Genomic DNA, 14,889 nt, shown 5'->3' with positions numbered 1-14,889 from the left:
CACGGGCCTACTTCCCAGTAGGTGCCCTGGGCTTACCTCCATCCCCAGCACCTGGGAGCTTTAGAGAACAAGACTAGATCTCTCTGTCCCTATTAGGAGTCCCTGGGAATGTGGCTGCCCCTCTCCTGTGCCCACCTCAGCTGGAGTCTCAAAGCCCCAGGTCTGGGGGGCGGGGTACAGGCAGGGAGGAGTAGAGGAGGGAGATCCCAGGAGGAAAGAAAAGCTGGAAAGCTGGGCTGACCCTGAGCTGCCTCCCTGAGTGGCACCTGCCTGGAGCATCACAGCTTCTGTCCAGCCCCTGCTCTTGCCCCAGAGCTGATGGCATGGGCAGGCCCAGGAGGGTGTAGGTGCGATGAAGGCCACCCCCCCCCCCCACCTATCTGCAAGCTCACACCAGCCCAGCATTCCAGAGTACTTGCCTGTGTCCCCCCCAGTTTGAAAAACAGGCCTCTCCTAGATAGCGCCACCTGCTTGAAGAACTCGACATTATAAAACACACTCCTGTTACCTCTCCTTCAAATGGCTTACCCGACATCTTCCAGAAAGTGCCTGCTGATAGCCCACGAAGCAACAAAAATGGCGGGGGAACCTGTAGAGTAAAAACAAAAGGAAGGAGAGGGGAGGGGGGACTCAATTTTCAATAGCCCCCCCCATGGGGACGGGGGCAGTTTGCCTAGCCTAGCAGTGAGTAGGTACCACGGAAACCCCCTTGTAAATCTTGTGCAAACGGGTAGCCTCCTGCTTCTAGGGTACCCAGACTTCCCCGGGAACTGAGGCAGAATCAAATGGTTCTTGAAAGCCACGAGGGTCTCAGGCTGTCCTGGGAGCCTGGGGCAGACTAGGGAGAGAAACTCTGCAGGGAAGAGAAGGGAGAAATGATGGTCTACACCTGTGCTGTCCTGGGCAGTGGCCACTCACCCCACGTAGCTGGTTATGGATACTTGATATTTGTGGCTGGTCCCACTGGAGATGTGCTGTACATGCAAGACACCCAACTCTTGAAGACTTAGTAGGAATCAGAGAGTGGGAAATCTGCTAATTTTTATATTTAACTATATGGTGACATGACAATATTTTTATACCGGGTTAAATAAAATAGATTATTGGGATTAATCTTACATGCTTCTTTTTATTGTGTTTACTGTAGCTACTAGAAGATTTTTAGGATATATATGTGACTCACTCTGTTTCTAGAAGACATGATCATCCGCACCTGAATGGTAAACCCTGTCCCAAGGCTGCTCAGGTTTCAGACCTCCAGCAGCCGGGTTTACAACCACGCAGGAGATTGAAGGATTTTTCTCTGGCAGAATCCAACAGCCCCAGACAAAGGGCCTATAGATGGCAATGCTGGAGACCCCCCCAACACAGTGGCCACTTCCAACCCAGTCTCCCTTGAGAGACATGCCATGCGCACACAGACCCCCTCCACCCCCATACACGGGGACTTCGGTCTGTTCTGAAGTGACTCATTCTTAAACACGAACAGACAGTCAAGGTCACGGACATCTGAGGAAAGCTGATTACATAAAAGACAAGGACCAAAACAATCAGAGAGAAGGAACTCAAAGGAAACAGACCATGCAGGCTGTAGGAGGAACTCGGACAAAACAACTCTAAGGAATATCATCCGAGAGATAAGAAGAAAGATTACATCTGCAAGACCCAAACAGGATGCCGAAAATAGGGAGCAGTCTGAGAACAAGGAAGAGAGCTTAGAAACGGAATATATGATAACCAAGATAAAAGACTCCATAGAAGGTTGGAAGATAAAGACTAGGCATCGCTGGGAAAGCAGGACACAAAGAGTGGGATGAAAAAGAGAAGAGACAAGGAAAAAAATCAGAGGTCAATTCCAGGATGCACTCCATCTGATTAAAAGTTTCAGAAAGAGAAGATAAAAACCAAAGGGAAAGAAATCAAACAGGTAATACAAGAACAAGGTCCAAGAAATGAAGGATGTGAGTTTCCAGATGAAAGGACCACCGGATGTCAGTAAAAAGAATGAAATCAGCTTGCATGGGTGTGCCTCCCTAGGGCATTTCAAAACTCAGGGGACAGAGAGAAGATGCTGCAGCTTATGTAGAAGGAGATGAGTCAAAATGCTCAGGGAAGAAGAATAAAACTGCAGGGACACTTGAGTGGCACAGTTGGTTAAGTGTCTGCTCTTGTCCTGATCCTGGAGTCTTGGGATTGGTCCCACGTCAGGCAACTTGTCTACGGCAGCCCGTAAGAAACAGATAGAGTGGGAAGAAACCAGACATATAGGAACTAATAGATTTCCTGTTGGTGTGGGGTGATTTGGGAAACAGCACTGGAGGGTCTTCCAGTTCCATGGGAGAGCTGGGGAGAATTAAGGACAGCAACGTAAAACAAATAAGTCAATCAAAAGTGACTCCATAAAAAACAAAAGATTAACTATTGAAAGTAAAATGGTTATACACCATGTGGCTCAGCAGTAAGCTTTTTTTTTTTTTTTTTAAGATTTTATTTATTCATTTGACAGAAGAGAGAGAGGGCAAGCACAGGCAGCAGGAGCAGCAGGCAGAGGGAGAGGGAGGAGCAGTCTCCCCTCAGAGCAGAGGGCACATGTGGGACTCAATCCCAGGACCCTGACATCATGACCTGAGCCAAAGACAGCTGCTTAATCGACTGAGCCACCCAGGTGTCCCTCCTATTTAATTATTTAAACCAAGGATGTGCATGACTTTTAATTATATATCTTTTCTTTTTTTTAAATCCCTGCCTCAATTTTGGGTGCTTTGGGCAAAGAACATGGGCTCTTAAGGGCCGCCTATGGTCTTCCATCATTAACAGTCCTGGAAAACCAATAATGGCTGGAGTTGGGGTTTCTTAGAATGGTCCCCACACTATCAGTTTCAGCGTCACTTGGGGCCTTGACAGACATGAAGAGTCTTTGGCTACACCCAAGACCAATTGGCTCAGAGGCACAGGGCGTGGGGTCCAGCCAGCTGGGCTCGACACACCCTCCATATAACTCCGACGCTGGCTCCAGTTGGAGAGCCACCAACTCAGTGAGTGGGACCTTGGTTCATCCCCAGAAGAGCCAGAGGTGTCACCCTTTTCAGGATGAACACTGACACCCCAACATCCTTGTAAAAGTAAAAAAAAAAAAAAAATCTTCAAAGTTGGGGCACCTGGGTGGTTCAGTTGTTAAGTATCTGCCTTTGGCTCGGGTCATGATCCCAGGGTTTGAGATCAAGTCCCTCATGGGGCTCCCTGCTCGGCGGGAAGCCTGGTTCTCCCTTTCCCATTCCCCCTGCTTGTGTTCCCTCTCTCACTGTGTCTCTCTCTGTCAAATAAACACATAAAATCTAAACAAACAAACAAACAAAACAAAACAAAAAACCAAAAAACAGCTAAAAATAAATAAATAAATATAAAAACCTTCAAAGTGTCCATTCCTTCTGATTCAGTGATCCCAATTCTAGGATTCCATATTACATATGGGAATAAGCTTTGTTCATAAAAGCATTTATCACTGTTATTTATAGTAGTGGAAAATTAAAAACAACCTAAATGTCCGTATAATGGGTATTTGGTTAAATACATCCATAGACTAGTTAAAAAATGTTTATGGCAGAGGTGGAAGAATACAGAGCACACTTGTGGGTTAACTGAAAGAAACAAGATTCAGAATTCTACATATAGAATGACCACAGCAGAGGTGCCCGGGTGGCTCTGTCCATTAAGTGTCTGCCTTCCGTTGGGGTAATGATCACAGGCCCCCAGGTCAAGTCCTGCCTTGGGTGGCTTGCTCAGCAGAGAGCCTGTAGCTCCCCCTGCTTGTGCATGCGCTCTCTGACAAATAAATAAATACAATCTTAAAAAAAAAAAAGAATGTGGAGAAAAACTGAGTAGGAAAAATAGTTTGCAAGGAAACCCTCAAAAATGTTTGTTAGATAAGACCAGGGTAATTTTTTTCTACTTAATTTTTTTTTTTTTTCAGTCTTACAGTGAGTGTGTACTCATTTAAGCAACCTGTCTCTGGGGAAACAAGTTGCGTACAAATTGAGAAGGGGCCCCTGCTTTTGTAAGAGAAAGGCCTCTCCCAGACAGAAAACTCTGGGCCTTCCTGAGTCCCTTCAAGGTCTCCTTGGGGCTGTATAGGCAGACAGGCCAGGAGGGGAGGAACCACTCTTTCCTGTGCTGTTCTGTCCCCAGGGCCTGGCATATAGTAGATGCTTAATAAACATTTGAGGAAGAAAGAAAGGCTCTCATGATCTCACTTAAACCCTTCCTAACAATCTGAGGGGTTCCTGGGTGGCTCAGTCAGTTAAGCATTTGCCTTTGGCTCAGGTCATGATCTCAGGGTCCTGGGATTGGCTTAGTGTGGGCTCCCTGCTCAGTGGAGAGCCTGATTCTCCCTCTGCTCCTCCCCACCAGCTTGTGCTCTCTCTTCTCTCAAATGAATAAGCAAAATCTTTTTAAAATAAAAAAACATGAAATAATAAAACAAGATAAGCTCTCCTAAAAACCTGTGATGGAGATGTCAGAATGCAATTTTGTCTCCCCACTAGACTATGACATCTTTGAATGATGGAACTATTTTTGTTTCTGTAATCTCTAGAAGCCCCTCTGAGCGCAAAGAAACACTCGAAGAAAGTAGAATAAATTGTGATCCTGATATTACAGATAAAGAAACTGCCTATGTTTAAACAATGAGATCCTGGCAGATCTGAGAGTCAAGGTCAATGGACAGGTTCCAAAGTGGGTATTTATTGGGGAGTCAACTGCATAAAGCAAGTCCCTGGTCCCCCAGTACTCTTGGAACTACTGTCCTCCGAAGAGCCCCACAGCTCCTGCTGGCCAAGCATCGTGTGCTAATTAGGCTGCCAAAGTCTGTAGGAGGGCTCTGTGTGCTCTGGCAGCTCTGGCTACTTCCCCGATGTGAGTCGATAGGGCTCTTGCATGGAAGGATTTAGACAAGGAGAAAAGACAGGGCTTTCCTGGCAGGGGCACTTCTTAATTAAAGGCACTAAGGAGAAAGCAAATGAAATTGATGGCTAGTACACATATCTATCCATGTAAGCATATGAGTCACTCAGGGGAATGTGGCTATTTTTTTAGAACCTAGTGGGTAACTTATATATGTTTATCAAATGAGCAATGGATGGATGGATGGACAGACAGATGGGTACACAGATGGATGTACATAGATGGGTACAAGGATGGATGGATGGATACACGGATGGATGGATGGATGGACGGACGGACGGACAGACGGACAGGTACATGGATGGATAGATGGACGGATGGATGTTTGTTAATGGCAGAATAAGAGTTAAGGGACCTTTGGAAACAGATAAGCCTTGGTTTGAATCATGGGTCTGCCCTTGTCTATAGTGTGAACATATTACATCCCATCTTTGAGCACGTTTCTTTGAAAGGCCTCTGGAAATTGGGGTGGCAATTAAAAATGCATGTAAATGCTCTGCTCAGAGTAAGTGCTCAAGAGATGGAGTTATCATCTTCATTGATCAGAAGGGACAGGGGGAAGAGATGGAACGGGGCCTGCAGTTGGCTACTTTTCCCTTCCTTCCTACAAACGAACCTTGAAATTCCTTTGGGAGGCCATGTGGTTTGAGCACCTTAAGCCAATCAGTGTATTCCATTCGCTCAGGTCTGTGATTGGTTCAGGGATGTGTCTGAGACAAGCTAGTCCTATCAAGATGAACCTCAGAGTATTTGCTGGGAATGCTGGGACATGGCCTTTTTCTTTCATTAGAAATAACAAAGAAGCTGGTACCCCAGAAGCTGCTGGCAATTATACTGGGAACACCAGCATAACGATAGAGCTGATGTTACAGAAGGTGAAGTGGAAAGGCACAAAGTAACATTGTTGAGCTGCTGGATCCAACCTCACCTGAATTTGGCAATCTCTGGACTTTTCAGATATATGACCCAGTTGCTTTCTTTTATGTTTAAAGCTGATCTAAGCCAGATTTTCTGACAGCTACAGTCAAAAGTACCCTAATTAATAGAGAAAGGAAGCAAGGATGAAAATATATGAATGGAATGTCTAAGGAAGATGAAACAACAAACGTAGTATGAAATGGTAAGTTGGGTGGTGTCAAATGGTAAGAGACTTTGGATGGCCAAAATTGGGGCTACATTTTAACTGTGAATTCTTACTTGATGTACAAATAAACCAAAGCCAGGGGGTTAAACAAGAAGCAACTTGCCTAAGCTTCCACGAGTTAGCTAACTTAACTGAGCGTGGGGCTGCAACTAGAAACCAAGTCCTCTGGCTCAGTGCCTTTCCCCACATTCCCCAGTCATTACACCCACGGAGAAACGTACCCCATCCGAGGGCAACAAATCCCTGGAGGCACTTCCTTTCCGAGAAGAAGGAGATGACGAGGAGCGTGTGAAGGTAAAGGCCTTCCACCAGCAGCCAGGCGTAGTTGGCCATGATGCAGTACTGGAAGAAAGCCATGACCAGCTTACAGCCCACCTGGACAGAGAGAGGCAGGTGAGCCCCAGGCTGGGCAACAGTGAGCTCCTCTCTGCCAGCCCCCCGAATGAAGCGACAGGGATTGATAGGGGTCGGGTCGCAGAGCAAGTCTCTATGGGCTCCTGGCCATCCCCTGTGGCCTTCCACTCTCAGAAGCCCAGGCCCACAGAGTTCTCTAGAAAGTGGAAGCCCACATGGCAGCAGACTCCGGCAAGAAGGCTAACAGGCCATCAGAGAAGCAGGAAGTGCATTCAAACCCGGGACTTGGCTGTCACCACTGAAGCTGTGTCAGATAGGGCCCAGGACCCAAGTTCCTCCTTTGCAGATGAGCACACGGGTGGACAGAAGGAAAGGGATTTCTGAGCAAAGGATTAATAAGATCCCTTCCAAGCTATTTCCCTGGAAACAGATGAAGGGACATACCAATTATGTTAGGAGGGCACCATTGATTATAGTGAGAATGGCCCCTGATTGGTACACCGCCACTGTTCTGGAGACTTCTGACTACCAGATGGAGATGCCAGTGCTGGCCTTGCCTGACTCAGTGACTTGTTAGAGGCATGTCTCTAGCAGGGATCACCAGAAGCTGTGCCTGGGGACTCGTGCGGCATGAGGCTTCTGTGCCAGCAAGCAACCATTCCTACATGACAAGGTCCCCTCTCCTTTCTCTGAGCTGTCCCTGGGGAGAGGACAGCTTCTGGGTTGGGCCGAGGAGGTCACATGCAGGTAACCCAGTGCTGCACTGCTGGTGGGCTGCAGTTCCTGCTCTACGTCCGCCCACAGACTCGGATTCTGGGTGGAGCCTGTGGTTGACTCAGGAGTATGATGTTTACCAAAACCCAAGAAGGTTTCCCGTGGGGGACTGCTGGACTTCTCCAGTACTGGTCAGTGAGGTGTGGGCCCTGAATTTACATCTTCTGACTCTCACTCTACTACTCGTACTTTGTCCTGCCCATCTCCCTAAGGGAGATTCAGTTTGAGTCAGAAAACACACACACACACACACACCCCTATAGAAACAACACAAACAACAGATCTGTAAGGGATTACAGATGGGAGTGGTGGGAAGTGACAGGCAGGTTGACCAAACCCATCTCAATCTGCCATCTTTTTCTCCCTTGTTTGCCTCTGCTATGGTGACTATGATGCAAAAAAACCTCGATCCTCCAGCCTCCTTTAGAGTAAGGTGTGGTCCCATGACAAGGTTCTAGGCAATGGGATGATAGGTGTCTTGAGGGCAGGCATTCTTTCCCACCCTAAAAAGGCAAAGCTACCCAAAGACAAAAACTGTTTAACCCTGACTCTCTTTCTTGACTGGAACAGGAATGTGAGGCCTGGGGCTGCAGCAGCCATATTGTAAAAAGCGGTATAAAGTATGGCATCAAGCACAGCAGAGCAGAAAGAGGGAGAAGGATTGTGTCCACCATGGCATCACGGAGCCCCTGTGCCACCTCTGGATTGCCCATCTGTGGACTGCTTATGTGGGAGACAAACTCCATCTGAGCCACTGATGCATGGTTTTCTGGTATATGTAGCAAAACGGATCCTCAGCTGATACACAGAGCAATATTGCAAAGAACTAAGAGTCATCTGAGCATTCAGAAGGAGGAAAGGGGTTAGATTAAATTAAACGACTGCTTTACTACAGACTTAAGTTTGCAGATACAGACATATATGCTCCCACTTTTCTTTCTGCACCACACCCTCAACCCTCTTCAGAGCTGGCCATCTGCCCATAGCTGGGACTTGGCAGGTGGAGGGAAAAGATGACCCTCCATATGTATCTAATTGCCAGAGTGGGAGTTGAAGGGCAGCCCCAGGGGCTTCCCGACAAGTTGTTCTCATACATGACCCCGACTGTGCACGTGGAGACATGGGACTCTCCCTGGATGCCCTGGCCCAGCCCCAGCACTGGTCCCTGTACTCTAGGCATTTAATGCAGCCTCGGGTGGGACTTGGAGAAATAGCAACGGGACCACCACCCTCTCCCCAGTTGGGCTGGGGAAGGTGTGCAGCCTGGCCACACTCTGGAGCATGCAGGCATGTTACCCTGTGGGCATCACATTGAGTGACATCTTCCGAGGAGAAGAGCACCGCATCCTTGATGAAGTTGGACAGGGCACGCAGGATGAAGGACACAAAAAGGTGCATGTGGATGTAGTTGCGGGTGCAGTGGAGCCTCCTGGAGGGAGAGAATGCAAGGCCATGGGGGCCAGAGCCACAGGCGCTTGGCCACTTCTTAGCCAGATGACCTTGACCTCGAGCAAGCCTTTACACCTTCGCAGAACCCGAGTCTCCTCCTCTGTGGGAGGGATCAGAGGTCCGTTATCCATTCCCCAGCTGCTGGTGCCAGAAGCAGGCTTTCTTACGGGGAACCTATTCCAGCTCTGGGATTGGGGTAACTCCATCCTCCCACCCTGTGGATAGACCCAACCAATCGGAGTACTCCAACCCTGGCTGCAGTGACATTCAGGTTGGGACTGTGACTCAAGCCAGGCGCATAGAAACCTCCCCACCCCCGCCCCAGGACTTTAACTGCAACTAAAGGGGAAGGGGCTCTCTCTGTCCTAGTGGCTAAGCCAGTGGAGTGTACCCCTATCGCTGTTGGTGGATGTCTCTGCCACCCCTGAGGAGAGCCTGCCTAAGGATGAGGCCGATGGAGAGTGGAGAGAGGGAGGGGGACAGACCTAGCTCTGCTGATACGTTTGAGCACCTAGATCCAGCCATTCCTAGAGACAGACACCCCTGACCTTTTCAGTTATGTGGGTCAGGATATCTTGGTTTTCTTAAACTGTTTTTAGGGGATTTCTGTTTCTTGCAACCAGGAGTCTGGCTAACACACTGGTAAAATGGGGGTAATGATACCTATCTTATAGCATTGTGTAAAAATGACAACCAGGACATCTGCAGTGAGTTGTTATGCTCAGTAACTGTGAATGAATAAAAACACGAACAAAGTCACAGGAACATCAGTGTTTTGTCTTGAGTAAGATCTAGACCAAGAGGTCACTAAGTAGCCCCCCCCCCACCTTCCTTTCTCTGGCTGAGTAATTTAAAGAGACCCAAATTCTGTGCCTGGGGAAGGCTGGGGAGACAGAGAGCTAGTAATGTGTTCTCACCGGAAAGCACAGAGGATGCTGAGGGCGACCAGGAGCATCACCAGGGAGGAGCTGTAGCCCACGGTGTACATGACCTTCAACTTCATTAGATACTGGTGCTGCGGAGAGAGGGGTGTGTTAGCCCCGCCCACCCAGCGGCTGGGCTTCTTGTACCTGCTTAGGCAGCTCAAACTTTTCAATGAACCTTTCAATGCCGCTGGCTATGCTGATCAGACTCCTTGGACCTCAATTCATAGACTAGGAACACCCTGGCTTTGGAGAAGATCTCGGGGATCGTCTGATGCCAACTCAAACTTCTACCCCATGCATAGTATCCCTTACCATCACCCTGAATCCAAGCCTTCGCTTGAATCCCTCCAGGGATGTAGGCTAACTGCCTTTTGAGGAAGTCATCTGGTATACAAGGGTGCAAACTATGCTAAAATCTATGACTTTTTTTTTTTTTCGTATCAGATGGGTAATGTGCCAAGGTCATAACAAGGTTTGAGGGTGGCACATGTCACACAGGAGCATGAACACCCAATCATCACGCTTCTGAACTACAAAAGGATCTAAAATCTATGACTTTTAAATTGTACCCTATTGGTTCTTTTTCAATACCCACTTCTGGAGCCGCTTGAAATAAATTGAATGCTTAGAGTTATTATTATTTTTTTAAATAAACTTTCATTTTGGAATGGTTTCTGAGTTCTCGAAGGGTTGCAAATATCATACAGAGAGATCTGTCCTTTTTTTAAAGATATATATTTGTAAAGGTTTTATTTATTTTTTTGACAGACAGAGATTACAAGTAGGCAAAGAGACTAGGCAGGGAGAGAGAGGAGGAAGCGGGCTTCCCGCGGAGCGGAGAGCCGGATGTGGGGCTCGATCCCAGGACCCTGGGATCACGACCTGAGCCGAAAGCAGAGGCTTTAACCCACTGAGCCACCCAGGTGCCCCAAAGATATATATTTTTAAAGATTTTATTTATTTATTTGATGGTGGCGGCGGGGGTGGGGGAAGCCGGCACCCTGCTGAGCAGAGAGCCCGATGTGGGACTCGATCCCAGGATCCTGAGATCATGATTTGAGCCGAAGGTAGATGCTTAACCCACTGAGCCACCCAGGCACCCCAAATCTGTCCCTTTTTTTTTTTTTTTAAAGATTTTATTTATTTGACAGACAGAGATCACAAGTAGGCAGAGAGGCAGACAGAGAGAGGAGGAAACAGGCTCCCCACTGAGCAGAGAGCCCGATGTAAGGCTCGATCCCAGGACCCTGGGATCATGACCTGAGCTAAGGGCAGAGGCTTTAACCCACTGAGCCACCCAGGAGCCCCAGATCTGTCCCTTCTTAATACAGCTCTTCTGCCCACTTGTCTCTCACATATAGTCTCAGCATTACATTTTCTTTCTGTGTATTCAATCTCTTTCCACGATCCCTCACCTGCCTGCTCAATTAATATGCTCTGCTAGCAACGGCCTTCCTAAGTAAGACCCCCAGAACTGAAAGCTGGAAAGCTCCAGTATATTCTCTGATCAAGAAGGAGTAGAGTGGGACCATCGCCTTCCCTCTCCTCTACACTGAACTCATTTTTTTTTTTTTAAGATTTTTAAAATTTATTTGACAGAGAGAGAGATCACAAGTAGGCAGAGAGGCAAGCATAGAGAAGGTGGGAAGCAGGCTCCCTGCTGAGCAGGGAGCCCGATGTGGGGCTCAATCGCAGGACCCTGAGACCATGACCTGAGCCGAAGGCAGAGGCCCAACCCACTGAGCCACCCAGGTGCCCCTACACTGAACTCATATTAATGAGTCTTCACATTACTGACTCATCTTTGATTTGGAAATAATCTCAATGGGATGGAAGAAGACCACATATAAACAGAAATGTAAAACCTGCATCATTTGGGTGCAAAAATAAATTGCATGACAGCCTGAAGAAGAATCAAAGAAATGAAAATTAAACCAATAATGCTATATCATCTGTTCCCAACCAAATGAACAAATATTTAAAGGCAATATTATCCTATGCAGCTGAGGGTAGAGCAGGAGCAAACACTGTTTCAGTCTCTCCTGAAAGTAGCATGTATTGGGGGCGCCTGGGTGGCTCAGCGGGTTAAGCCTCTGCCTTGGGCTCAGGTCATGATCTCAGGGGCCTGGGATTGAGCCCTGCATGGGGCTCTCTGCTCAGCAGGGAGCCTGCTCCCCCCCCACCCCCGCTTCTCTGCCTACTTACGATCTCTCCTTCTGTCAAACAAATAAATTTTTAAAAATCTTTAAAAATAAAAAGTAGCATATATCAAGAATCTTTGAAATGTGCATTCCTGTTGACCTCCTTTCTACCTCTGGGAATTCTAAGAAGTTAGCATGCGGGCGCGCGCGCGCACACACACACACACAAAGAAATAAGCACAAAAGGAAAAGCATATTTATACATCAAGATGTTCACCACAGAATGATGTGTGATGAAAAACACTCAAATGTCCAACAACAGAATAATTAACTGAATTATTTTAAATCATTATTTTGATGTATGCCACCATTAAAATGTTGTTTACCGAGAGTTTTAACAGATGTCAGCTCATGCTAAGAATGTAATGTTAAGTGAAAAGGCGGAATACATATTTTCTAGATACAGTGTGATTCCTGCTATATGTTTAAAAAAAATACTAAGTTGAATTACGTGAAATTGCCTTTTTTGTAGGTCAAATGATTGACTATCAGCCATTTGTGTGGTTCAATCACATACATGCATAGACCACAAGATTTTAAAAAGATGTGTTAGATGTTAATAATGGTTAACTTTGGATGATAAGTCTGTGGAGAGAGTTGTTATTTTTATTTGTACTTCTATACTTTTCATTTCTTTCCAGTGGATAAGTACTATTTTATAACCAGAATAAAAAGGTAATTAATTTTTAAAAAGGGAGGCACAAGAATAGTATTGGGGAAACCTTACTGACAGCTGTTCCTATGAGAATGACTTGAGGTTCAAATGGCCCAAGCTCCATGGTATTAAGAAGTTTACTGCAGGGAAAGAATGCAGGCTTCAGAGCTGAGAGACAGGGTTTCCAAACCCAAGACTGTTACTCACCAGCTGTGTGACCTTGGGCAAATTACTTAACTTCTCTGAGCCTCAGATTCCTCATCTGCATAATGGGGGTAATATCTACCTTGCAGGCTTGTTGGAAGAACAAATAAAGTATGAGGTAGAGTATCTAGACAATGGCTGGCACTTACAAGACACTCAGAAGATGTGGATTTTTTCCCACCTCCATCCCCCAGCCCCATCACCCACCCTTCAACATGAGTCACGGATCCAAGATTGCAGTAAGAAGTATGAGTTATAAAGGAGGAGTTTAAAAAAAAAATTAGACCTATTCTCAGTTATGATAATGGAGTGCTGTAGGACAGCAGGCAACATGGGAACGTTTGGAGTGTTTCGTCCAGTTCTGGGTGTGCTATTTTAAGAGGCACAGGAATAAACTGGAACATTTCTGGAGGAGGGAAGAGTGCATGAAAAACTGGGTACATTATACCCCGAGGAAATAAACGAGCAAACTTAGGCAAGAAGAGTATTAGAACAATTGACAGGTAGAGGCCTAAGACCCACTGTGTGGGCTCCAAGGGGAGGGAGCTAACCAAAAGAAGTCTGACTCAGAGTGACCAAAGATTTTCTGAGAGCAAGAGGCAACCTTTGATGGGACGGCTGCCATGTGTCATTGAGCTTCCCCACTGGTATGACGGCGATCCCAGAAGCCAGGAGCCACCTCTCAGGAATGAAGAAGAGAGCCAAAAGGACAGTAGGTTGCCCTAGATTCATGGTGGCTTGACTTTGGGACATGAAAGGGCAGTCAAATGTTGAGAAATAAGAGGGTCCATGATGTGTCAGCTTATAATCCTGCACGAGCAGGAGGAGCCCCAGCCCCGAGGGCACGAGCCTCACTCCTAGGATCCCCTAGTTTTGCCATTCTCAGTTCAGAAGCAGATTTGGGCCAGTCTGTGACAGCACGATGAGGCACGGGGTGACAGTATGGGGTGTTCTGGCTGAATGCTCCACATTGTCCTATGGCTAGGTTGACTGCCTGCCAGGGAACCCTCAGGACACCAGCCAGCTGCACTTGTCCCTGCATTATGTGTGTAAGTTCTGATCCAGAAGGAGCCCTGCTCCCTGGAGGCCTGATGTGCCCTTAGTGCACCTGCCCTCCACATCTGCAACAGGGACTCCCCCCAGGAGGGCGTGGGGGCCGGGAGCCTCACTGCTGTCTGTCCTGGATCGCACTGCCCATCTCTCTGCTGTCGTTCCTGACTGGGCCACCTTCCCTCTACATCCTCTACATCAGGGCTCAGCAGACATTTTTTGTAAAGGGACAAATAATGTGTGTCTTAGACTTTGGGTGCCATTTGGGCTTTGGCAAATACTCAGCTCCGCTCTTGTGGTATAAATGGCCATAGCCATGTCTCAATAAATTTTATTTACAAAAGCAGGTGGTTGGCTGGATTTGGCTCAAGGGCCACAGGATGCCAACCTCCACTCTCGGTAAGCAAGCCCCATTTTATTTACCCAAGCAGCAGCCTGGTCCTTTCTGCCAACCTGTGTGCACTGTGTGGGCTTTTGTTGGTGAATAGAGCGGTGCGTGCCAAGTAAGGAAATTGAAGAAAAGACAGCCAACAAGTGCTCATTTCCATCATCATTTGATCAGAAGAGAAAAGACATTTCAACAGTAAGAGACAGGATGACTCAGATCTCTGAGTGAGGGACAAAGCTCGTGGACCAGCATCTAGGCAACAGTAAATTACATGGCTTGAAAACCTTTCAGATCTTAGGGATTTTTTTTTTTTATATATTTTTAAAATTTTTTATGTGAGCTGAAGCCAAGGTAGTTCTCATTTCCACTATTCTTGGCCAATAAATATTCTGAATTAAGTCCAAACTTTGCATTTACATTTGTTAAATTTCAGGTCCTTGTTTTGGGATTTTAACAGTTTCTGCCCTGGATGAACATCATGGTTAATTAAGGCCTTGGGTTTTGTTCCCTAGCTGATGAGTCTAAAGCTAACAGTGTCTCCGATGTGGTTTCAGTAAACATTGCTCACAAAACCAAAGGCTCCCTGGGGTCCTCAGTAATTCTTGAGAATGTAAAAGGGTCCAATGGCCAAAAGGTTTGAGAACCAATGGCCGAGGCCAATCCTGTGTCCCATCCCTCTGCCGGGGATGGTGGCAGGGGTGGGCAGGCTCAAGTCACTTTGGGCCAGTGCGATGGGAGGACAAGCTTGCTGAGGTTTGGGTGAAGAAGCTTTCTTGCTCTTGGGA

At 47.0% G+C, this 14,889-nt stretch overlaps 1 protein-coding gene across 6 annotated transcripts in view; it reads right to left on the bottom strand.

The window, feature by feature from the left end:
* Nucleotides 1-14,889, bottom strand: part of SCTR (secretin receptor) — an 89,120-nt gene that overhangs the window by 11,440 nt on the left and 62,791 nt on the right. For 5 of the 6 annotated variants that reach the window (XM_082689841.1, XM_082689843.1, XM_082689845.1 and 2 more), the window contains exons 5-8: nucleotides 9,598-9,695; nucleotides 8,528-8,660; nucleotides 6,325-6,478; nucleotides 529-589 (exon numbers count right to left, since the gene is read on the bottom strand). In XM_082689841.1, coding sequence (XP_082545967.1) covers nucleotides 529-589; nucleotides 6,325-6,478; nucleotides 8,528-8,660; nucleotides 9,598-9,695 — 446 coding nt within the window. The remainder of the gene's footprint in view (nucleotides 1-528; nucleotides 590-6,324; nucleotides 6,479-8,527; nucleotides 8,661-9,597; nucleotides 9,696-14,889) is intronic. The other variant, XM_082689842.1, reaches the window with a different exon arrangement.

This window comes from Mustela nivalis (genome assembly GCF_964662115.1).
Source record: "Mustela nivalis genome assembly, chromosome: 11".
Taxonomy (NCBI): domain Eukaryota; kingdom Metazoa; phylum Chordata; class Mammalia; order Carnivora; family Mustelidae; genus Mustela; species Mustela nivalis.
Note: the sequence above shows the minus strand (reverse complement) of the source record. Positions and strands in the feature narration are given on the sequence as shown.